The sequence below is a fragment of the Mercenaria mercenaria genome, chromosome 5 (genome assembly GCF_021730395.1).
Source record: "Mercenaria mercenaria strain notata chromosome 5, MADL_Memer_1, whole genome shotgun sequence".
In the NCBI taxonomy this organism is placed as follows: Eukaryota; Metazoa; Mollusca; class Bivalvia; order Venerida; family Veneridae; genus Mercenaria; species Mercenaria mercenaria.
The window spans coordinates 74,910,381-74,937,264 of record NC_069365.1 but is presented as its reverse complement, the minus strand read 5'-3'; the positions used below and the strand labels follow the sequence as shown (position 1 = coordinate 74,937,264).

At 36.1% G+C, this 26,884-nt stretch overlaps 1 protein-coding gene across 4 annotated transcripts in view; it reads left to right on the top strand.

The window, feature by feature from the left end:
• The first annotated feature begins 8,743 nt into the window (after window positions 1-8,743).
• Window positions 8,744-26,884, top strand: part of LOC123557644 (uncharacterized) — a 44,927-nt gene continuing 26,786 nt past the window's right edge. For all 4 annotated transcript variants that reach the window (XM_045349246.2, XM_045349245.2, XM_045349244.2 and 1 more), the window contains exons 1-3: window positions 8,744-9,053; window positions 17,354-18,192; window positions 25,757-25,915. In XM_045349246.2, coding sequence (XP_045205181.2) covers window positions 17,620-18,192; window positions 25,757-25,915 — 732 coding nt within the window. In that variant the 5' untranslated portion in view covers window positions 8,744-9,053; window positions 17,354-17,619. The remainder of the gene's footprint in view (window positions 9,054-17,353; window positions 18,193-25,756; window positions 25,916-26,884) is intronic.

Here is a 26,884-nt window from a genome sequence, read left to right as displayed (position 1 = left end):
TCAAATACCTGGCAGCCATTACGCGACTAGACCAGATGGCTCCCACGCTGGTTCCTTTAGTTTAGTTAGGCCATAAGTGTTCCTTCCCTTGAGAAGGAACAACAATTAGAACCACGACAATTTTATACGCGTTCGAACTCATTACAATAAAGTTTTAAAAAGGGCTAGACATGCTTTCCGCGTACGAGAAGGAGTTAGAATAAATAACTTAGCTACTTCGCAGCCAAGGAAATTTTGGCAAAACATTAAGGGGACGCATACTTTGAAATTAGAAAAAAAGTGGGTGGGGTATTATAAAATTTATCTGCAAAAAAGTACACGGTTTTGGTAAATGAAATGAATACTGTTTCAACTGTTATAAGTACACAAAGGATTGCTCACTAAAATAAAAATGAGAAAAACTGAAACAAGAAAGTTATTGTTGAATTACATAAGACTTCTTGTGTACATTCAAAGTCAACAATTAAGACTTTTTGGTGCGAAAATAATGGTGCTTCACTTTGTCCAAACATTTATCAATGTCCTACAGATTCTAATTTAAAGAAAGAATGTGAAATAAGTTCACTGTCTTGCTTTTCATTTGGCATATGTGAGCTAAAACACATTATTTAGTTTGTTTACAAAGTAGTGCATAAGAAAAGATACGGTGGTCAAGGAATGCCACATTACAAAACTAAAAGAGTATATTCCCCTTAATACATTAAACATTTATCATTACAGAAGTCTAGTGGCTTACAATAAAGGCCTAGAAATGTTGCCATTATTAATTTTTAACTTGGTATTCATGAACTGTAATGCACTTGAATATCAAAACACATTCAACAAACTTTTGAAAATCTACTGTCTTAAAAATCCCTAAAATAAGGTATGAAATTTGGTTGAGAGGTCCAATCAATGTGTATATGTGCAAAAGCAACATTCTAATCTTGTTCACAAAAGTTACTTAATACACAGCAGGAATGTCAATGAATGATCAAAACTGGACGAATATACAGTTATCCTCACTTTAATGTCATTTATAATTTGTCCTTGAATTCTCCACCATACTTTTCATAACTCTGTTTGCACGAGTTGCACGAGAATGCTGTCATTCACGTAAAAAAATGGGGTCAAATAACTTGTAAATGCAATATCATGTAAACGTAGTTAATGGATTATGCAGTTCAAGATAAACTTTATCTCATAACGTAACGAACATGTATAATGTTGTAACAACAACTTTACCTACACTGATTTAAGTAGCAGTCGGTTTATAAGTGACTTTATTGATTCATTTTGTGTTTTGTTATTGTTGTCAAAAGTATAACGGAAGTGCCTCACAGCTGAAGCGGAAACCAGTTTGATGCGCAAAGTAGTAGACTGTAAGTAATATTTTTTGACAAATGTCCACAGAAATTAATAATTTTCTAATATTAAAGACGAATATCTGAATAGGATTCATTATTTGATAAGAAATATAATCATCGACATGTTTTTTTTTAAAAATCGTACACGTGCTGACACCTAAGTTGTCTCCCGTTGTTTATTAGAGTTACCTTTCGTCCGGCACAGTAATACATTTGCAGTGAATCGCCGAGAAGTCGTGGGAAAATTAAAAACCATGTAACAACTAAAATTAACCACCTTTTCAAGATGAATTTCAAGTGATCGACATTATGCATTTAACCCGCCTGACCTGTGTAGCATCTTAGATATCTGTTCTAAGGTATTCATTGTGTAGAATGTCATGTTATGTCCTTGCAATGCTAATTCCACTCTGATTTTTTTGTTTACATTTTTTGTCAATGAGAAATATGGCGTCCATCCGAGATGAACTGACGTGGCGTTAAATTTTACATGTTTAAGCAAACTGGTGTGTTAGAAAGAAAATCTCATCCCTTCAACATTATTTGGAACACTGTTATTGTAAAAAACCTGTTTTTTCCTTATACAAAAGCTTAATATTTTGTGTTGAATGTACTTTCACAAACACCTCTGTTTTCCTATTACATTCATAGTACCACATCCTTATCCACAAAATACTGAATATTACAGGTGTCCATCAGTATTTTATCAGTTTAGGAATATGTTTTTTATTTTCCCACCATCGATTTCTTGAATATGCACCCCTTCCGCATTGCTGTATGAACTGTGAATGTAGCAATATGCGTCCCCTTAAGAAGACTTATAAAAAGAAGGCTAAAAGCCCAGAATCACTTACAACTGAAGATATGTTTACCCATTTTAAAGAAATGTTTGGGGGTACATCCTCGGCGAATGATGAGCCAATTAACGAAAATTCAAATTTAAATAATCAAGAGCTAGATGCAGAAATTTCTGAGGTCGAAATCAGAGAGGCGGTTTTTTCACAAAACAATAATAAGAGCCCAGGAATAGATAATCTACAAGCCGAAATATTTAAATCAGTATTTGATCTACTGTCACCATTTTTAAAATGCCTTTATAACAGGATTTTCGAGAGTAGGGAGTACCCAGTCTCATGGGGACAAGGTATAATTACACCAATATTTAAAAAGGGCGACGTTAACATGGCAAGAAATTACCGAGGTATCACCTTGATATATATATTAGCAAAGATATATTCCCAAATTCTGTTAAACAGGCTAAATAAATGGAGCAAGAAATATGACAAACTGTCAAAGAATCAGTTCGGTTTTCAAAAAGGAAAATCCATTACTGACTGCATATTTATTCTCCAAGCATTATAGCCAGAGCACTTAGTGTAAAACAAAAGGTTTATTGTATATTTCTTGACTATCAATAATGTTTTGATAAAATCGACAGACATCATCTATGGCAAAAATTATTAAATGAAAATGTCAGTGGAAAGTTTGTACAAGCATTACACGCGATGTATTCTACAGTTAAGTCGTGTGTGCGATTTAAGCCGGATACTTTTAACTTCTTCAACTCAAATGTCGGTTTAAAAGAGGGAGACCCGAGCTCGCCATTACTTTTCATGTTTTTCGTGAATGATATAATATAAAATATTAATACAAATATTGATGATCTTATATGTATTGATGACTTGAAAATAATTGCACAATTATGACAGTGAATAAATATCTTTATCTATACATAACTGATTTCAGTTCCGACAGCATACGTTGAAAATCAAGATAAATCAAAGAAATATAAAATAAATTATTTTATAGCTCTTTGTGTAAGTACATCGGGCACTGTTTTTGGTGGCTGCTGCCACCAGTGTCAAAAAGAATACTCAGTTTGAGAAATCTTGTCAGTTCTTAAGACCATCCTAACAACACAACCAAATATAGTTCCAAGCTTTCCAGGTAAACAATTATTTACACAACGTGCAGAATATGCAAAGCTACAGTATATGCCTTAATACCATTTTAATGCGAATTCGGCGACTAAAATCAATACAAACTGAAGTCAACGTTTTAATTAAAACAACCACGTGTATGAATACAAAATTAATATGCAAATTTATGGTCACGTGAATAAACGATGACCTCATGTCACCTGAACTGGAGCGATGATATTGATTAGCTATAGGCCTAACTAAACTAAAGGAACCAGCGTGGGTGCCATCTGGTCTAGTCGCGTAATGGCTGCCAGGTATTTGAACGCTAATTTTTCACTTGGCATGGCAACAGAGGTCTAAATTGAAGCTAGTTTCTGTTTAAATTTCATTGTGGGTGTATTTTTGACATTTTGGTAGGAAAAATGGGAGAGCAGGTTGTATTTGGTGAAGTCAAGCTCAATTTTAGTATGAGTAGTACTTTCAGGTCACAGCAGTGTGATTTTGATGTCAGTTTACAGTAAGCATAGTACTGCCCCAGAGGTCACGTAACTTATAACGTAGAAAAGGTAGCTTATATATACAGAAACCTAGTAATCCAGACTGACAATTCAAAAATGTTTCCTAACCACAGTGTCACATGTATAACTCCCGAAATTTAAGGCTTTATTTGATAAAGAACAATAACTTCTGCTAGCAATAATCCGCGGCTAAAAATAGAAACGGAATTTCAACGGAAAAAGTTTCAAAACATTTCCGGTCCATAGACAATACCAGTTTGTACCTCTGATAGCTTTTCCAGCAAGTTGTAACACTTTTCAAATATGTCAGAACAAAATTAAATGTTCGTCATAGCTATCAAATTGTAAGATATTACATTAATGCAACCCTAGTGATCTAAGAATGTTACTGAACAAAATATACTAAAACATGCTTAGCAATACGAGAGTGAACAAAAATAAAAGAACATTCAGTTAAAATTCATTCGATATTGTTTGCAATGTGACCTGCCGAGAGAATCAAAGACATGCATGTTTTCTAAATAATATTCCCTCACTTATAATCTTCCTTCAGCAAATGTACGATATAAGATACTATATGTATGCATAGATACACATGTATTCCATACAATTTCGTCTGACAAAACACGAATTATCAACGTGGAAACCCACAGGTCACCCAAGCTGACAAATGTTGCAAGCTCGCTTTGACTAAGTGGTGCTACTGTATCACGATTTTTTCAACTTGTAAGCCCGTGAAAGTGGGCACAGCGATGCTATTAATACTCGCCTTTTTGAAACGGCAATCTGTCAGACTGTAGCAAGTCGTCGGATAACAGATTTGACCAACTTAAAAATTGAATTGTTTCAACACAGATTCTGCTCTCTTCAGATAAATTCATTCGAGTCGCACCATGAGAAAAACAACATAGTACATTTGTAACCAGCATGGACCCAGATCAAACACTCTGGTCAGGATCCTTGTTGTTCGCTAACGGTTTCTCTAGTTGCAATAGGCTTTGAAAGCTAAAAGCATGGATTCAGACCAGACGCGCGGATGCATAGGCTGGTCGGGATCCATGCTGGTCGCAAACGAACTATGTTGGTTTTCTGGTGGTGCGTCTCAATATATCTGGATACAAATATATGTATAAAACTTGAAACAGCTTCCTTTCGCCAGTTACATACTGTTTGACGTTTTTCTCGGTCTGACTAAAGTTTTCTGACTTAATGTCCAGCATTTTTGCGAAATCTGCTGTTATGCCTAGCGAACTTTTGAGTGTAACAGATGGAGTGATAATTAATGCACCTTTTAAATACACTGGCTGCAGAACTGACATTCTGAGGTGCATTTGTGGTGCATGTTTGTGTTGTTTTCTTTCACAAAAGTCTCATGAAAACCACAGCTATCTGATACGGACTAAATCAGTGTGTATAATAATTCATGACAGACACTGCCCAAAAGCTTTAAAAAGAAATCATAAAAGCTGAATGATTTGGAGAAAAAGCTTGTATTATTTATTCATAGTAAAGCATCTTCGATGTAATTTATGTTGTAGTTTTCGTCACAAATGATCAAAAAGGATAAAAACTATCCGTTAAAGACTGAATCAGTGTGTATGTAAACAATGACTGGCAGTGAAAAAGGATTAATTTTGAAACCAAAGCCGAATATTAAAAAAAAATGCAAAAAAAAGTTCTTATGGTTTATATTAACACTTCCTCAGTTGTCGGTTTCTTTGTAATATTAGCAGCCACCATCAGCGCTTTGAGCGCTTTGATTTTAATATCAAACACTCATTTACATTGTTATTCACAGTTCAAAGGAATAAGCGGGTCGCTATAATCATCCGTATTTGGCGTAAACTGCAAGCGTCTATTGACTCCGATTCAAACAAACATAATATTGCTAAAGTATAGAATTAGTTTATTTCAACGGGTTTTCGAAATCACTGGAGTAATAAACAAGAAATATCTTTAAAAAAGATGGTCGGCGTGATGTAGCTGAAGCACAAGTTATATATGGGCAGAAACCTGTATTTTAAATCTTTTGGCAATGTTGAAAGGGGCCTCTGTGAAGTTTTGTATAAATGAGGACAATAGTTCTGAAGAAGACTGTGTTTAGAAATTGTGGAGGGACACACGACGGACACCAAACAATCACAAAAGCTCACTTTGAACCTTTGGTGCTTAAAAGATGGTAACAGTAAGCAAACAATATTGAAATACGTTCTATACTTTATTTCTGGAATTGTTGGAAGCAACATGAACCCTTACCCTACTTCAGCTTATCATCAAATTTGTCTATCATTCAGAATATGTACAGTACTGTTTTCACCGGAAAGATTAATTTAAAATTTAGAGTCTAAAATTTAACAGTATCGGACATATTGTTGCAGGTTAGTAATGAATTGCACTGTTTAGAAATTGTTGCTGTAATGAGTTAAGGGTAAGAGTTAATGGCTGTATAAAACAAATAACCTTTTTGTAAACTTAAGGAAAGGAAACTTAACAAAACAGAAATAACTTAACGAGAAAACTTAACAAAACAGAAATATGTCCGGGTGAGCAGATGAATAATTGGTTACGCACACCTGTTCAAGTGGTACGCATACAACCCGATGGTGCTGTACTTATAGAGGTTATAGATGACGAACGCGTTGTCATTTCACTCAGTGTCACACATGACTTACAGTGAAGCATTTTCAGCCTTTCCTCCAATCAGCGCCACTCTTACAAAATCTCTCATTATAGCTGAAAATACCGAGAATACCTTACCAATTGGTACATTATTCAGGCGGCATAAGGTCATACGAGGTCATAAAATCGTGCTTAAAACGGCACGCCGAAAAAATCGAAAGATTTTCCCCGTATGTATATTATTGGAGGGGGAAGAAGCATTTGTACAGGCCGGCATGCCTTCGACAACAATATGGCGTCTTCCTCGGCAATGTGCGAAGAAGGGGGTCAAGTAACCCGTCATGTGGTCAGTTTTGGCGCGATCTTTTTGCATTAAAGCAATACTGGGCTATTGGCCTTTTGAAATTTATATAGATATACCACTTCGATATCTAACATTTTCTCGGAGAATACGGAAATGCATCACAATGCATATTCCTTCGACCAAAACCAATAAATAAAAGGACAACTTTTAATACAACTGTTTTGTTACAATATTTTGGTAGCTCTATATCACGCTTGATAATAGATCTAGATCTAATTTTGCAGACTCGCATTTTTCCAAGGCGACTCATGAAGGGAATTATTTTATTTCAACGGAGTTTTACTAGATCTTGAAGTGATTAAAAAATAGATTAAGGGAAAATATCGTCTATGTAAATTTTTGTGCAGGGGTGGAGAAGATGTGTGTGTGGTGGGGGGGGGGGGGGGGTGAGGAGGAGGGGAGTGTGGTTCCACTGGCCGGTTTGTCTTCGGCAACCGTCCAAAAACGCTATCATACATGGTACAATTTTATTCCAAAACATGCAAAAACAAGGATTTTTCTATCATCGGTGATCACTCGCACACGATCTCGGTCATAATTGTTGATCGATGTTTGCCTCGGGTAAGTATTCCAGGTTAAATATAGATTTTTTAAACTTCTACTTTCAATTTCAAAATGTTGAAAGCAAGTCTCTGGTCTCAATAGCCTGTCCAGTAGCATTAATTGGGGATGATTTTAAACGGATTGTTTCTTTTTCAAGAATTTTGTAGTCTTGTTAGTTCATACAATTATTTGATGTGTACATGGAACATTTTCATGAGTTGCAATACCTTGAAAAATTATGAAATTATACATTTTTATTTAAACATCATGAAAAATACGTTCTGAAAAAGTAGGGTTTTTTTTTTGTATTTTCTCGCTCGAAAACTATGGCAACTGAACTATAAATACATGAAAATATATTAAACATGATTTGTGCAATAATATGGATTCCCAAACGTTGTAGAATGCTATTCACAACAAATGGTGTCGTTAAAAAGAAATCAGTCGAAAGCGACAACTAAATTTGAAAAAGAATAATCCATTCAATTGAAACTAAAACTCAATTTCGACACGTGTATAGTAGACGCAACTTGACCGCGATGGTTGACCTTAGGCTGATTATTCATATCGATTATTTCATTATAGTAATCAAGGGTACTTAGGGTAGCCATGTATATTTATATTGAATAAGTGTGTGTACATTGCAGTATCAAAGTATATATACTTACATTTGGTCAGTTAAAACTTTCCAATACACTTATTTATATTTACATAAATTTATATTTCCTTCTTTTCGTGCAGCTCGTGTTTTACGTACACTCCTTTTCAATAATAGGTTGTGCCTCATTATGTATTATAAGGCAAAGGTCAACCATCGGTGTCGAATTGCGCCCACTATATGCAGGTATTATCTTTGGGAGTCATATATTAAATAAAAATTGTTTGGCATTGGCGTAAATCATATTGAAAGTAAATCTGTCATTTTCTACGCTTTTCAAAGTAATACTGTATTTAATTGGGAAAGATATCTTACTCAAACCCCTGTGCTTTTTACATTGAAACCGATTATAAAGCTATAAAGTATGTTCAAAAAATTATATACACGGTAACAATGTACAGCTCGTTTAAATGGGTCAGCCGTGTTATTGTACTTATAAAATAAACTGGTCCGGTTTATAGGTTGGTCAGGGCTACGATATGTATCGTATTTTGCCATCGAAATATTTCTATAAAATGCTTCTTCCCCTTCCGTTCGAACTCGTCCATGTTTACAAACACGTGTGTTTATTTTATGGACTGTACTCCTAGCCCATGTTTACAAACACGTTTGTTTTTTTATGAGGAGTACTCCCCATAAAATAAACAAACGTGTTTTGTAAACAAGGACGGTTCCAAACTGATCCATGCTAAAAAAGTAAAGACAAAATACATAACGCATATCCGAAGTCCTGACCAACCTATAAACCGGACCAGTCTATTTTATACCAACAACACTATTGACCCATTTAAACGAGGAGTATTGACATTTTATGTATGATTTTAAACCTGGGAGATTATGAAGATGAAAAATGTTTTACTTTTACTGAAACAAGTTATAAATTAATATATGTTTGCATATTTTTTTGGGTAAAAACATAAGAAATTCGTACTCATAAACCTCTACGGTTTAAACACTGGTGTTAAAATTAAATATCTTCAAAGTGCGTTAACATAAGGAAAGATTTTAAGTGTTGTGAATACGTGACTACCTGACAACTCACAATGGATTCTCAATCAACGGGAATAGACAAACATAGCATAGGTAACTTTCGTTACTTTTCTATCAATCTGTTTTGGATGATATTCAATTCAGAAAGTGTTCCATTGCGAGGCTATATTTTAATTAACCCCATTAAATAAGTTTCAAGTTCGATAAATATAACTTTCATCTAGTTTATTTTCTCTAACCAACATAGATAAAAAACGGCATTTACAAACATTTGTCCAGTCGCCCTACGTCTGCCGAGCCTGCCTCACCGGCCAGCAACAAAATAACCACGCGGTTGGAGTACCTGCGTCCCTCTATCGTATAGTCCCATTGCCTGCTTATTTAGAAGGATTTGTCAAAATGTATAACACGCAATAAATAATTACATCGGAATTAAACTGATTCTGAAATAATGAGGTGGTCAATAGACATTATTGCTTATTCTGTTAATGTCGCCTCAAATCTCGGCAGACAAGAATATCCATTTTATTTATACATGTACATGTAGTAAGTTTCTTTTACAGTACAAAATCCTATTATGTTACAGCTAGTATTGCGCGTTATGAAAGCAGACTAATACTTATTTAATCCGATATCTGAAGAGACAGTTCATATAATAAATAATAGCTGTACAACAATTGCATATTTCAAGGACATTTTACAAATTGAAAACAAAACTTCTCATTAACCCTTTCTATAATGAACTTGTACATCTTTCAATTTGGACAGTACCATTAACTGTTAAAAGGAGTGCTTTCCAAAAAGATACTGACTGAATGGCGAACAGTGCTGGTCATGATCAGTCTGCACGGATGCGATCTACACTGGTCGCAAAGGCAGAATCAATCGTGTCCAGGTTGGTTAAACTTCTTGCTGAGTGCGAGTCATGTAACATTAAACCATAGGCATCAGACCGTGTAGCGGCGTGAAATCTATACGCTACGATTATCTACATATACTCGTATTTGACATCCTACGAACGGTATACATATACACATGTACATGTTTCTACTCTTACGATCTCAACTTCACTATCTTGGTTTTTTAAAATAATGAAGCAAAACGTGTGTGCGTCATATCGCTTATGTCGTTTTTTAATATCAATTTCATATAAATAAAAAAGTATGTATTATACATGCAGTATAAATCTATGAGCTTAAATTTGATATATTTGTCAAATGTTACCGATGTTACGACTGAGCACTAGTAAGAATCAATCGTCAGCTATAACGTGATATTATCTAGACACTATCTATCATGAAACGAGTTGTCTATTGCCATAGACGACTATTGTCACAATGATGTTCTATTTTTTTGACACCAGAATTTCTTGTTTGCGTTTCCTTTTCCTGAGCCAGCTATATATAGTGACTAACGTGATATTATCTAGACACTATGTATCATGGAACGAGTTGTTTATTTCCATAGACGACTATTGTTACAATGGTGTTCTATTTTTTGACACTAGAATTTCTTGTGTGCGTTTCTTTTTCCTTAGCCTAGATTTAATATGCAAATTATGAAAAAAACATACAAAAAAAACAAACAAAAAAAAAAAAAAACCAACAAAAAAAAAAACCGCTGCTTTTGCCATATCTAATATTAGCTGAAACTATTTACATTAAAAATGTACTGACTCAATTTTGATGAAATACGTGTGTAATAGTGTTGCATTATCGTAAATTGAATTGATGTAAGCACCTTGTTTTTGTTTGGTATGCAAATCACGTGATATTGCTGTAACGTTATCATACAACTTGTTATACTCTTGTTTATATCACATGAAATTTATACATATTCTTTGTGTAATATCATACAGCACTTGCTTTTGAAATTCGTGCCTAAATTGCTGGTATAATTTCACAAACTAAACTGCCAAAAACATTTTCTTTATGCTACATGCAAAATTGATGTTACATAATTATGATTGATAAGTAATATGCTTTTCCTATTTGTCATATTATATCTATGATCAGTGGTTTGTGAAATTATCAAAGCTACGCAATTTCTTGTTAAATATATGTTTAGTTAAATGCTCATATCTTACAGCCCTTGCTGTTGAAATTTATGCCTAAATTGCTGGTATAACATAATATATTTAATTGCCAACAACATTTTCTTTACGCATAGTTTTTTGACATTATCATACAGTTTTTGCTTAATGCTACAGACACTTCATGCATTATTGAAAATCAATCTGATGTATGTTTTACATGACATACAATTCTTGTATAACTAATTAGAACAATATCATACAGTAATTTGATAAATGCTATTGTTTGTCCCGTGATATGTAAGTCATACAAGGAATTAATGCATAGTTCATGTGATATTATTATAAAACTCTTGCATATAGGCACTTAATGCATTATAGCACAGTAATTTGATATATGTTTGTGTGTCATGTAATAATTATTTGTGTATAATTAGTGTTAATCTGTTGCAGTTCATGCTTCACTGCTGTTACGTTCGCACACATTCATTTTGCATGTTTTTTGTTGTTACCTGGTATTACTGCATACATAGTAAAGGTCCAATATGCAAAACAAATTAACAGAAATTTATCTCAAATCAACATCATTAGAGTTAAATTGGACTTCCTACATCCTATGAACTTCTTAATAGCCATATTTTAGATCATTCTAAGTTCGTATAGTTATTTTGTAGATAATTTGTGTCTCCTTTCAATACTTGCATTTGTTTTCTCTTAACAATTTAATCACCAAGCTAAGTCCAGAAATTTATCTCAAATCAACACCTTAGAGTTATACTGGATTTCCTGCATCTTATGGACTTCTAAATAGCCATATACCAGATCATTTTAAGTTTGTATATTTTTTTATAGATTATTTGTTAATTTGTGTATCTTTTGCTTCTGTATTTTGATCATACGTCCTGTCTTACAATTTTCACTTAATTTTCGAACGGACCAGCTATGTCTGGCTTTCAGTATTTCTTCATTACAACCTCCTTTCTTTATCTACTTTCTTCCATTGATGCGACTCTTGGGGAGCCTTGTCTCTCAATTCACTTGTCAACGTCATTGCTTGTATTGGAACTGTATCTCATGTTGGCCGTTGTTTCTCTTGCATTGTATGAACGAGGTATAACATGATGTATTTTGAGAGAAACAATTCGGCCATCATGAGATGCTTTCGTCTGCGGTCTTCACGGAATCTCACTGTATGCGTAAATGTCGTATTTATCTTTCATTTTCATGTTTTATCAGCATTTTCTTTACTAAGGTTTTCACTTTCACATGTTCACGCAGTTCCTGTGCCTTACAAACATAAACATCATCCATTATCCGAAAGGTATACGGCTAATATCGTTTTCACACTCTTCTTGCTTCAATTCGCTTTCTATTTGCTGCACACTCTTGGCATTTCTGGTCCTACTTATTATTCTCTCTGGTGACGTGCATCCAAATCCTGGTCCTGAAACTTCTCGTTCAAATTCTTCTTCCTCTAATATTCATCAAATCCTATACGATTGTCTAAAAACCTGTCTTCATGCATTATAACGTTCAGAGTATAACACTCAAACTTGATACCCTTTATGCAGAATTCCGCGACTTTGATATTCTCACTTTTTCTGAAACTTGGCTGAGTGCTGAAACTCCAACATCTGATCTAATCTTTGAGCAGTTCAATGATCAAGAAAGGAACGATAGGGTTGGTGATAGGCATGGTGGCGTCCTCTTATATGTTAGAAATACTTTGCGATATAACAGATATAACAGAAGACATGACTTAGAAATTCCCGGAGTTGAATGCATTTGGATTAAGCTCAAAACAACAACTAAACGCATTCTCTTTGGTGTATTCTACAGGCCTCTGAATACAACAGCTAACCAACACTCATTGATTGAAGACTCAATACACCTGGCTGTAGACACTGGAATAAAAGATATCATCATAACCGGAGACTTTAACATCAATATGCAAGACCCGACTTTAGCTAGAAAGATCAACACCATATGTTTTCTCTCTTTCAATACATTTCTGATCCAATACATTTCACAGAAAATTCTTCTTCTGTGATAGACCTCATCCTCTCATCAAACAAGAATCTCGTCTATATGACTGGAACTGGCGACCCATGCCTTGAACAAACAATACGTTACCACTGTTCAATCTTTGGTCTCCCAAATTTAAAAAAAAGATCAAACAATCTTCTTTCAAACGACACATCTGGCTCTTCGATAAAGGTAATTATCAGCTTTTACGTGACCAAATATCACACACAAATTGGGAACAAATTAAGGACAATGACATCAATACATACACAACCAATGTCACTAATCAGATACTGAGCAATTCAAAATAATGCATACCAAATAAAGAAGTCACCATTCGACCCTGTGAACCCCCATGGATAACAACGAATATAAAAAAATCTATTAAACGACGCAAAACGGCATACAGAAAAACTAAACTATCAAATAATGTGGACGATTGGTCAAGGTTTAGAAATCTTCGTAGCCATACTATTACCCAAATTAGAGATGCCAAGGAAAACCACGTTCTTAAATTAGCCAATAATCTAAAAACAACATCCACAAATTCGAAATCATGGTGGGCACCCCTCAAGTCATTCATAAAACCTTCTTCCAATTCTTCAATTATTCCTCCCCTAGAAGATGGGGCCGACATTTATGAGGATGAAATTTCCAAAGCAAATATCCTGAACAACTTCTTTAGTGACCAAACAATTTTGAACGAAAGAAATGCACCACAACTTGATGAAGCAGAAAGAAACTCTGGACTTATCATGGGACCTTTTACTGTTACTCCTGACGAAGTTGAAATGGTTTTGAAGTCTTTACCCCTTGGAAAGGCCTCTGGGCCTGACTGTGTCAACAACAAAATTCTCAAAGAACTTTCTACCGAATTATCTCTTCCTCTTGCCGATCTCTTTAACTACTGTTTGACTACATCCACATTTCCTGATGCTTGGAAAGAAGCTTATGTATCACCCGCCTTTAAAAATGGTGATCGGTCCTTTACCTGGAAACTATCGCCAATTTCACCCTAAGTACAATAGTAAGGTATTTGAAAGAATAGACTTCAAACATACATTTAACTATCTCAATAGAAATAACATATCATATCGCTTCAGTCTGGCTTTGTCCCAGGTGATTCAACAGTTTAATCAGCTCACTTACTTATATAACTTTTCACAGAGCAATAGACTCAGGCAAAGAGGTTCGAGCTGTATTCTGCGATATAAGTAAAGCGTTTGATCGCGTGTGGCACAAAGGTCTTGTCCACAAACTGAGATGTATTGGTATAAGTGGTAGCCTTTTGCGTTGGTTTTCATCTTATCTCTCTCATAGAAAACAAAAGGTAGTTATATCGGGCGCACAATCCAACTGGAACTACATTCGAGCTGGTGTGCCCCAAGGATCGATCCTCGGTCCTCTTCTCTTCTTAATATTCATAAATGACATTGTCATCGATATAAATGCCAACATTCGCCTTTGTGCCGACGACATAAGTCTGTATTTGATTATTGACGATCCAGCGACAGCTGCAGAAATTATGAACTCTGACCTCATTAAAATATCAAATTGGGCAGCACGCTGGCTCGTTAATTTCAATCCAAGGAAAACCGAATCACTTATTTTTTCTCGAAAAGTCAATCCAGGTCTTCATCCCAGTCTATATAAGGCCAATGAAGAAATCAAAGAAGTGACCAACCACAAGCACTTAGGGCTGATCTTCACGAAAGACCTAAAGTGGCATGCACATATAGACTATACCTTAACAAAGGATTATAAACGTATTAATATCATGAGAAAACTGAAATTTATTCTCGACCGCAACTCGCTTGAAACCATATACATCTCATTCATTCGTCCAATTCTAGAGTATGGTGACATTATTTTTGACAACTGTACGGTCCAAGAGAAGGACTTGCTTGAAAAGGTCCAGTACGAGGCTGCTAGGATAGTAACAGGTGCTATCAAAATTGTTTCTTTGCATAAACTTATGAACGAGGTTGGATGGGAATTACTTGAAAGTAGGAGGCAGAAGCATAAAGTTATTTTATATTTCAAGATGTTGCATGGCCTCACTCCATCTTACCTTACGGCAGTGTGTCCACCCACCGTTTCGAATGATACGTATAATCTTCGTAACCAAGCTGACTCCCAGGTACCAAGAGCTAGAACGTCTCTCTATTTTGATTCTTTTCTTCCGTCAACTGTAAGAGCGTTTAACGCTCTGCCTCTGTCTATTAGAAATTCTCCTTCAGTTTCATCTTTCAAAAGACAACTTTTTCTAGCAAATAATCAAGTTCCTGTTTATTTCTATAGCGGACGGCGAAAAAATCAGATTCTTCACACTCGCCTTCGAACCAACTGCAGCTCACTCGCCGATGATCTGTTCTCCAAAAATATTACTGCATCACCCCTCTGCTCATGCGGACGGCCTGAAACAACTTAGCATTATTTCTTCCAATGTACACATTACGACAACATACGTACAATACTTACAAATGAAATTAGCAGATATTGTCCTTTTAATCTAAAGACTCAGTATTCTCTTTGGAAATATGACATTATAGGATGAAGACAATGAAAGAATATTTTTGCTGTTCATCACTACATTGAAAAATCCAAACGGTTTGATTGAGGCTAAAGAAAGCGATCACGCATCATCTCCAAGTCGCTCCCTACCGCTTTCCTCTACATGTCTGAACTATACCTTTAACTCCGACAATGAAAAATATTTCTTGGTTTCATCATTACCTCTACATTGTAAAAATGAAACGGTTAGACTGAGGCAAAAGTAATATCCAAAAGTAACGATTAGACACCATCCCCAAGTCACTTCCTAACGCTTTCTCTATAATGTACTAAACCTACATCTCCTAAACATTATTACTACATCAGTTCTTTAATCTCCATTTCCATTACTTAAATTTAAAAGTATAAAAAGCAAACTATTTCATCATACAGTCTTATTTGCCCAATTATCCTTCTAGATCGCCATATCTTGTACCAATACTAAGTATGCAGTGGAGAGAATTTCTATAAGCTTAAGCTTTCAATTCAATCCACTTGTCTTTACTATGTGCAAAACTGTATGAGCCGCGCCATGGGAAAACCAACATAGTGGGTTTGCGACCAGCATGGATCCGGACCAGCCTGCGCATCCGCGCAGTCTGGTCAGGATCCATGCTGTTCGCTAACAGTTTCTCTAATTCCAATAGGCTTTAAAAGCGAACAGCATGGATCCTGACCAGACTGCGCGGATGCGCAGGCTGGTCTGGATCCAAGCTGGTCGCAAACCCACTATGTTGGTTTTCCCATGGCACGGCTCGTATAATTGTTATTACTATGAGATACAATATAGATGAATAAATATGTTTAAACCAAAAGAAAGAAATCCAGCCAGAATAAATATGGGGTTGACCGGCTGTTTTTTCCACCATTTTGAACCAATCACATGCGTATGAAGATTACAATCTAGTCATGTTATGCATATTCTGACATTCTCATATGTAACGTATATAATAAATCTTGTTAATATATACATGCACTACTGTTTATCCCAGTATTAACACCCCATCGTAATAAAAAACAGTTACATAAATTAATTTTATTATATACCTTACTATAGGTTGTAACAAAAAAGCCGTTAAAAGGTCTTTACGGCCTCTGTTGATCATGATGAATCTATAATGGCGCAGTGCGCCTAAAGTGCCATAATCATAATGGCCCTGGGTAACCGGAACACCAGCGCGTTCTTATGTTGACGTCATGTAGCAACGTCAGTATTGCGGATGAAAGGGCGCTGATTCATTTTCAGATCGATTGTCAAATATTGTTGATAAAAAAGCAATACAAATAATGCTTTTAAGTTTTTGGAAAGTATGTGAAATTAAAATACCAAGATAGATATGAAATGAAAGTGTATAATAAAATGGTCAATAAACGGCTGGTTGTGACTTCTAGCCATAATGACACACCTAGTTTCATAATGGCCCTCGGGCGAATGCCCTCGGGCAATTATGGCATTAGGTGTGTCATTATTCCATGAAGGCACAACCAAGTCGTATATTAACCCCTTATTAATTTATAGCTATATTTACTTCCGCAAATTATTTAAATTTGCAGTGGATACCTTTATAAATGACCTCTTTTACAAAATGCATATGCAGCTACAGAATAAAATTTCAAATTTCAAGGTTCTTGAACTACGTATAATTTCAATAAAGTGCAAACTATTACACCCCTGCCTTGTAATTTTAGACTGCTTGATCATCTGAGAATCTGTTAACCTGGGAGCAATATCAACAGTAGCCACACTGAATAGCACTAGCACATTTTGTTGATTATTTTGCAGGTCTTTGCTCGCTTTAGACACGATTACGCTGTATAAAGGATCATTTTCTATGGAAACATTCGTGCCTGAAGGTGATAGGAAACGATAGGTAAAATTGGCCGCTCATGCTTAGACTTATACTGATGATATTTTACCTGATTTAAGATCGAGGAGGTATAGATATTAACAAAGTTGAAAATCACAAAATGGAGAAGTTGTGCAATAAGGAGTGCATTGATTTTAACTATAGAATAAGTTTGGCACAATAGCGAGCTGTTAAAATAAACATGGCAGCCGAATTTTACAGTCATAAACTATCAGAATCCAAATTCAAGAATTGGATTAAGGCTGGATTAGGCGTTCTATTTACTAAAGAAGGTATTGAGCCTTTTGTTTATGATGAAATAGAACAGTTCCAGAAGAAATGTTTGAGCGACATTTGCAACAACAACGGACTTGCTGCTAGTACCACGTGTTCTAGTTGCTGTACAGAAAATGTTGTTGTTTGTCCTACAGATAGAATTTGTAATGTAGGACGTGGGAAATGCAGCTTCCATAGAAATACTGCCACACTATATCGCCTATCTGGTTGCCCTAAAAATATATGTCATCATTTCAAAAACGAAATCCAGAATGCTCATCGATTCTATGGTCCATCGTATAAAAATACTGATGCCACCCAGTGGTGCAGCAATCCGTGGGAAGTTGCTAAATGTTTCATGCCACCAGAGGGTTACAAGGATGTGATGGCAGCAGCAGAGACGGATTTCAATGGAATCAACAGTGTCATCATCAACTATAAATCCTTTCAGTCGAAAGTTCACGATGACCTTAGCAGGAGAAACAATATTTTTGACAAGGTATGTCTGAACGGATCTTAATATAAAAAATAAATTGTCATTTATAAATGCAGTCGTTTATTTGTTGTAAATCAGTTAATTGGACTGTAGGTGTAAGTCTTGTAAGTCGTTGGTCCCTTAGTACTGTAATTCCCACAGATAGTCTCGTATGAAATTGAACCATAAAACTGTCATCCATCAAGGGATTTTTTTCATAGCATAGTCCTTTGACATAACAACAAAACTTGTCGCGCGCAGAACATAGAACTGTAGCACGAAGGTTTAGGCAACACAAGGAGGTTAAACATTTTACATTTCATATTTCCGTCCCTAATATGTGTCATCTGTAGAGGCATTTAGCTCGAATATACGATATTTCTTTTTAGCCCACCAATGGTGGGCTATTAAAATCACTCTGCGTCCGTGGTCCGTCCGTCCGTCATTCCGTCCGTCCGTCCGTTAACATTTTCTCGTTATCGCATCTCCTCAGAAACTACTTGGGGGATTTTGACTAAACTTTGTCAGAATGATGTATTGGTACCCTAGTTGTGTCCCCCTGAAAATCAGACTGGTTCAACAATTTATGAGTGAGTTATGGCCCTTTGTTTATTTCTATAATTTATATAGATTTATATAGGGAAAAACTTTGAAAACCTTCTTGTCCAAAACCACAGAGCCTAGGGCTTTGATATTTGGTATGAAGCATCTTCTAGTGGTCCTCTACCAAGATGATTCAAATTATTTCTCTGGGGTCAAATATGGTCCCGCCCTGGGGGTCACATGGTTTATATAGACTTATATAGGGAAAAACTTTGAATAACCTCTTGTCCAAAACCACAGGGCCTAGGGCTTTGATATTTTGTATGTGACATCATCTAGTGGTCTTCAACTAAGATTGTTCAAATTATACCCCTAGGGTCAAATATGGCCCCGCCCTGGGAGTCATATGGTTTACATAGACTTATATAGGGAAAAACTTTGAAAATCTTCTTGTCCAAACCACAAAGCCTAGGGCTTTGATACTTGTAATGTAGCACCATCTAGTGGTTCTCTACCAAGTTTGTTCAAATTATCCTCCTAGGGTTAAATATGGCCCCGCCCTGGGGGTCACATGGTTCATATAGACTTAAAATGTTCTTGTCAGTAACTACAACATTCAAACTTGGACCACATGTATATTTTTGAGTGGCAAGATGAACCTTAACATGAGTTGACCTTGATTTTGACCTAGTGACCTACTTTCACATTTCTGTAGCTACAGCCTTCAAATTTGGACCACATGCATAATTTTGTGCACTGGAAAAAACTTTGACCTTTATTTTGACCTAGTGACCTACTTTCACATTTTTGAAGGTACAGGCATCAAATTTGGACCATATGCATAGTTTCGTTTTTCAAAATGAAATTTGACATTGATTTTGACCTAGTGACCTACTTTCACATTTCTCAAGCTACAGCCTTCAAATTTGGACTACATGCATAGTTTTGTGTACCGAAAAAAACTTTGACCTTGACATTGACCTAGTGACCTACTTTCACATTTTTGAAGGTACAGCCTTCAAATTTGGACCACATGCATAGTTTTGTATTCTGAAATAAAATTTGACCTTGATTTTGACCTAGTGACCTACTTTTACATTTCTCAAGCTACAGCCTTCAAATTTGAACCACATGCATAGTTTTGTGTACCGAAACAAACTTTGACCTTTACATTGACCTAGTGACCTACTTTCACATTTTTGAAGATACAGGCTTCAAATTTGGACCACATGCATAGTTTTGTATTCCGAAGTAAAATTTGACCTGGATTTTGACCTAGTGACCTACTTTTACATTTCTCAAGCTACAGCCTTCAAATTTGGACCACTTGCATAGTTTTGTGTACCGAAATGAACTTTGACCTTAAGAATGACCTAGTGACCTACTTTTACACTTCTGTAGCTACAGGCTTCAAATTTAGGACCACATGCATTGTATTGTGTACCGAAATGAACTTTGACCTTAAGAATGACCTAGTGACCTACTTTTACACTTCTGTAGCTACAGGCTTCAAATTTAGGACCACATGCATAGTTTTGTTTAACGAAACAAACTTTGACCTTGATATTGACCTAGTGACCTACTTTCACATTTTTTAAGGTACAGGCTTCAAATTTGGACCACATGCATAGATTTGTGTTGTGTACGGAAATGAAATTTGACCTTGAGCTAGTCAATAAGTCTTGAAATTTGGAACACTCAAAAATGGCACATTGGTGGGCGCCAAGATCACTCTGTGATCTCTTGTTATCTCTGTAATTTCTTGATATTTTTCTTCAAACTTAAAACATGTATTTCGTTTCATCACCCGTGACATATGGCACTTAGCATTTCAGGTTTAAGTTACACTTTCACTTTCAGTTATTTCTGAATTGATTTGATTAAAACTTAAAGAAGTTGTTCCACAGCATCAAAAATATCATATGACCTCAGGTCCATAACGCTGGCACTCATTTTCATGAATAATGTCCCCTTTTTACTTACAATTTCATGTTATTTTTAATCATTTTTAGTATATCTCTATTATTACATTATATAATTAAATCAATTCTTTCATATAGTCATACACATCAATTTTCAGAAGGACCATAACTCTGGCACAAATATTTTATGAATTATTCTCCTCTTGTCTTAAAATTTCAGATTAAAGTTTTTATGCATTATCACGCGACCTCTGTTATTACCAGGTAGACTGGTTGGAACTTAAAGTAGTTGATTTATATCACTGTTCACATCGTATGACACCAGTGCTATAACTCTTGCACCAATATTTCAAGAATTATGTCCCTTTGTATATATACTTTAAGGTTAGTTTTGGTGCACTTTCACTATATATTTGTTATTAATTATAGAAGTTGATTCTATCCGGTTCTACTTGTATGACACAAAGTTGTAAACTGTTGCGCAAATATTTCGCGAGTTCTGTCCTTTTTATGCCCCCGAAGGGAGGCATATAGTTTTTGAACCGTCGGTCTGTCGGTCTGTCCGCATTTTTCGTGTCCGGTCCATATCTTTGTCATTGATGGATGGATTTTCAAATAACTTGGCATGAATGTGTACCACAGTAAGACGACGTGTCGCGCGCAAGACCCAGGTCCGTAGCTCAAAGGTCAAGGTCACACTAAGACATTACAGGATAGTGCATTGATGGGCGTGTCCGGTCCATATCTTTGTCATCGATGGATGGATTTTCAAATAACTTGGCATGAATGTGTACCACAGTAAGACGACGTGTCGCGCGCAAGACCCAGGTCCGAAGCTCAAAGGTCAAGGTCACACTTAGACATTAAAGGATAGTGCATTGATGGGCGTGTCCGGTCCATATCTTTGTCATCGATGGATGGATTTTCAAATAACTGGGCATGATTGTGTACCACAGTAAGACGACATGTCGAGCGCAAGACCCAGGTCCGTAGCTCAAAGGTCAAGGTCACACTTAGACATTAAGGGATAGTGCATTGATGGCGTGTCCGGTCCATATCTTTGTCATCGATGGATGTATTTTCAAATAACTTGGCATGAATGTGTACCACAGTAAGACGACGTGTCGCGCGCAAGACCCAGGTCCGTACCTCAAAGGTCAAGGTCACACTTAGACATTAAGGGATAGTGCATTGATGGGCGTGTCCGGTCCATATCTTTGTCATAGATGGATGGATTTTCAAATAACTTGGCATGAATGTGTACCACAGTAAGACGACGTGTCGTGCGCAAGACCCAGGTCCGTAGCTCAATGGTCAAGGTCACACTTAGACGTTAAAGGTCATTTTTCATGATGGTGCATTGATGGGCGTGTCCGGTCCATATCTTTGTCATTCATGCATGAATTTTAAAATAACTACGCATGAATGTGTGACACAGTAAGACGACGTGTCGCGCGCAAGACCCAGGTCCGTAGGTCAAAGGTCCTAAACTCTAACATCGACCATAGCTATTCATTTAAAGTGCCATCGGGGGCATGTGTCATCCTATGGAGACAGCTCTTGTTCTATATAGAATTTTAGTTTAACTTGTATTGGGTGTTTTCACAATATCTCTGTCGTTACTACAATTTAATGAATTTGATACAAAGTTAGAATTGTTGGTCCTTATCATTACCAACATCATATGACACAAGTTTTATAATGCTGGCATCAATATCTTTTGAGTTATGCCCCCTTTGTACTTAGAATTTCAGGTTCAAGTTGTGATGCTTTATCTTAGTTGTAATTGAATAGATTTGATTAAAACTTCGAACAGATGTTTCACATTGTTTGACACATGATATGAAACATGGTAGGTCTCTGTTGCAGAAAATTCAAATGAATAATGACCTGTTTATACTTCTTAACATTTTTAAATTGATACACTTAACCTCTTCCTCTGTTGTAAGTAAATCCATTTGACACAGACTTAAAATTATTGTCCGATATCTTCATCCACTTTGGTGTCATTAAACACACCGATAAAAGCTCCAGCTTCCCCAGATGGGCAGTATCCTGCATCGAAGTAGTCGAGCACGCTGTCTCCTGTGACCACTTCTGTAATATAAACCGCGTCATGAGAAAACCAACATGGTGGCTTTGAGACCAGCTTGGATCTAGATAAGCCTGCGCTTCCGCGCAGTCTGGTCAGGATCCATGCTGTTCGCTTTTAAAACCTAGAGCAATTAGAGAAACCGTTAGCGAACAGCATGGATCCTGACCAGACTGCACGGATGCGCAGGCTGGTCTGGACCCATGCTGGTCGCAAAGTCACTATTGTTTTTCACATGGCCCGGCTCATATAAATTTACAGAAGTGTTTCTAATAATAAGGTGACGTGTCCCGCGCAAGACTCACGCTGAAATGTCATTATCTGGTCGGGACAAAATTTTGCAACTACTAGAGAAATAGAGAAAGAAAATAAACATTTCATAATGGTAGGAGGCGATAAAAGGAAGCGTAGAATAAAGAGCCATAACTATCACGACTTGTTTTTTTTTGTCCATACCCATTTGTAAAAAGGACAATTTCATTGCAGCTACTTAAATGGTATTATTGACATTGTCACAATGATAGATGTCTTTGCAACTCTATCTTAAATATTTGTTTATCCATTTCCCTTCTCTACTTTTTTTAGAAAATGTTTGAAGTTGTTTTAAATTAGAAGATAGATGGTTAAACGAGGACTATTTCTTTATTAGCCCACCATCATCAGATGGTGGGCTATAAAAAATCACTCTTCGTCCGTGGTCCGTCCGTCCGTCATTCCGTCCGTCCGTCCGTTAACAATTTCTCTTTATCGCATCTCCTCAGAAACTACTGGGGGGATTTTGACCAAACTTTGTCAGAATGATGTATTGGTACCCTAGTTGTGTCCCCCTGAAAATCAGACTGGTTCAACAATTCTTGAGTGAGTTATGGCCCTTTGTTTATTTCTATATTTTACATAGATTTATATAGGGAAAAACTTTGAAAACCTTCTTGTCCAAAACCACAGAGCCTAGGGCTTTGATATTTGGTTTGAAGCATCATCTAGTGGTCCTCTACCAAGTTGATTCAAATTATTTCTCTGGGGTCAAATATAGCTCCGCCCTGGGGGTCACATGGTTTATATAGACTTATATAGGGAAAAACTTTGAAAAACCTCTTGTCCAAAACCACAGGGTCTAGGGCTTTGATATTTTGTATGTGACATCATCTAGTGGTCTTCAACTAAGATTGTTCAAATTATACCCCTAGGGTCAAATATGGCCCCGCCCTGGGGGTCATATGGTTTACATAGACTTATATAGGGAAAAAACTTTGAAAATCTTCTTGTCCAAACCACAAAGCCTAGGGCTTTGATACTTGTAATGTAGCATCATCTAGTGGTTATCTACCAAGTTTGTTCAAATTATCCCCCTATGGTCAAAAATGGCCCCGCCCTGGGGGTCACATGGTTCATATAGACTTATATAGGGAATGCATTTAAAATGTTCTTGTCAATAACTACAACATTCAAATTTGGACCACATGCATATTTTTGAGAGGCAAGATAAACCCTGACATAAGTTGACCTTGTTTTTAACCTAGTGATCTACTTTCACATTTCTGTAGCTACAGCCTTCAAATTTGGACCATATGTATATTTTTGAGTGGCAAGATGAACCTTGACATGAGTTGACCTTGATTTTGACCTAGTGACCTACTTTCACATTTCTGTAGCTACAGCCTTCAAATTTGGACCACATGCATAGTTTTGTGCACTGGAAAAAACTTTGACCTTGATTTTGACCTAGTGACCTACTTTCACATTTTTGAAGGTACAGGCGTTAAATTTGGACCATATGCATAGTTCCGTGTTTCCAAATGAAATTTGACATTGATTTTGACCTAGTGACCTACTTTCACATTTCTCAAGCTACAGCCTTCAAATTTGGACCACATGCATAGTTTTGTGTACTGAAAAAAACTTTGACCTTCACATTGACCTAGTGACCTACTTTCACATTTTTGAAGGTACAGGCTTCAAATTTGGACCACATGCATAGTTTTGTATTCCGAAATAAAATTTGACCTTGTTTTTGACATAGTGACCTAACTTCTACATTTCTCAAGCTACAGCCTTCAAATTTGGACCACTTGCATAGTTTGTGTACTGAAATGAACTTTGACCGTTACATTGACCTAGTGACCTACTTTCACATTTTTAAGGTACAGGCTTCAAATTTGGACCACATGCATAGTTTTGTATTCCGAAATAAAATTTGACCTTGATTTTGACCTAGTGACCTACTTTTACATTTCTCAAGCTACAGCCTTCAAATTTGGACCAAATGCATAGTTTTGTGTACCGAAACAAACTTTGACCTTTACATTGACCTAGTGACCTACTTCCACATTTTTGAAGGTACAGACTTCAAATTTGGACCACATGCATAGTTTTTTGTTCAAAAATAAAATTTGACCTTGATATTGACCTAGTGACCTACTTTTACATTTCTCGAGCTACAGCCTTCAAATTTGGACCACTTGCATAGTTTTGTGTATCGAAATGAACTTTGGACCTTAGATTGACCTAGTGACCTACTTCACATTTCTGTAGCTACAGGCTTCAAATTTGGACCACATGCATAGGATTGTGTACTGAAACAAACTTGACCTTGACATTGACCTAATGACCTACTTTCACATTTCTCAAGCTACAGCTTTCGAATTTGAACCACATGCACAGTTTTGTGTACGGAAATGAATTTGACCTTGACTAGTCAATAAATCTTGAAATTTGGAACACTCAGAAATGGCACATTGGTGGGCGCCAAGATCACTCTGTGATCTCTTGTTAGAATTACTGTCTTTTAAAATTCTGTTAGTAACAGATGTTAGAGACAAATATTTGGACTCTCTTCTAATCGAGCAATTTTATATTTGCTATATTTGCAATTTTATTCAATTCAAAAGATTTATGGTACTGATTCAAGACTACAAGCTTACATGATTGTAAGGTTGTTTTTCTCAAGACTGTTTTGTCAGTATTATTTCCCATGTATAGTGTCAGTTTATGTAGAGATGATAATGCTGATGTTTTTACTCTTTGTTTGCAGGCTAGAGAGGTAGAAAAAGCTGTTAGACATTCCTCACATTTAGGGATGGAAGATGAAGATCTACAACAGTACTTTAGCATATTACAGAATGTACTGTCAGATCCTGGATATTTGGCTTCTAATTCAACTTCACAGAATGCTAAAAAGAAACTTTCACAGGTACTTCATTGTAGATTTTTCGATAGAAAGAATCAAACGTTTTAGTGTTTTGAAGATTATTTGGAATATATCATATCAAATATGTCGTGTCTCAGGAATGATATGAATATGAAACGATTGCATTGACAAGATACGTTTTACCTGTTAGACTGAAATTCATGCGAAATGCATATTTGTAAATGTATTACAATTACTTTATTTGCCTCTCGTTGTTGTGCAAATGAATTCCGCAGCTGGGGGTCATATGGTTTACATAGACTTATATAGGGAAAAACTTTGAAAATCTTCTTGTCCAAACCACAAAGCTTAGGGCTTTGATATTTGTAATGTAGCATCATCTAGTGGTTCTCTACCAGGTTTGTTCAGATTATCTCCCTAGGGTCAAATATGGCCCCGCCCTGGGGGTCACATGGTTCATATAGACCTATATAAGGAAAAGCTTTTAAAATTTTCTTCAAATTTGTACCACATGTATAGTTTTGAGTGGCAAGATGAACCTTGACATGAGTTGACCTTGATATTGACTTAATGACCTACTTTCACATTTCTCAAGCTACAGCCTTCAAATTTGGACCACATTCATAGTTTTGTGTACCGAAAACAACTTTGACCTTGACATTGACCTAGTGACCTACTTTCACATTTCTGTAGCTACAGCCTTCAAATTTGAACCGCATGCATAGTATTTTGTGCACCGTAAACAACTTTGACCTAGTGACCTAATTTCGCATTTTTGAAGATACAGGCTTGAAATTTAGACCACATGCACAGTTTTGTGTTACGAAATGAAATTTGACCTTGACATTGACCTAGTGACCTACTTTCACATTTTTGAAGGTACATGCTTCAAATTTGGACCACATGCATAGTTTTGTGTACCGAAAAAAACTTTGACCTTGACATTGACCTAGTGACCTACTTACACATTTTTGAAGGTACATGCTTCTTATTTGGACCACATGGATAGTT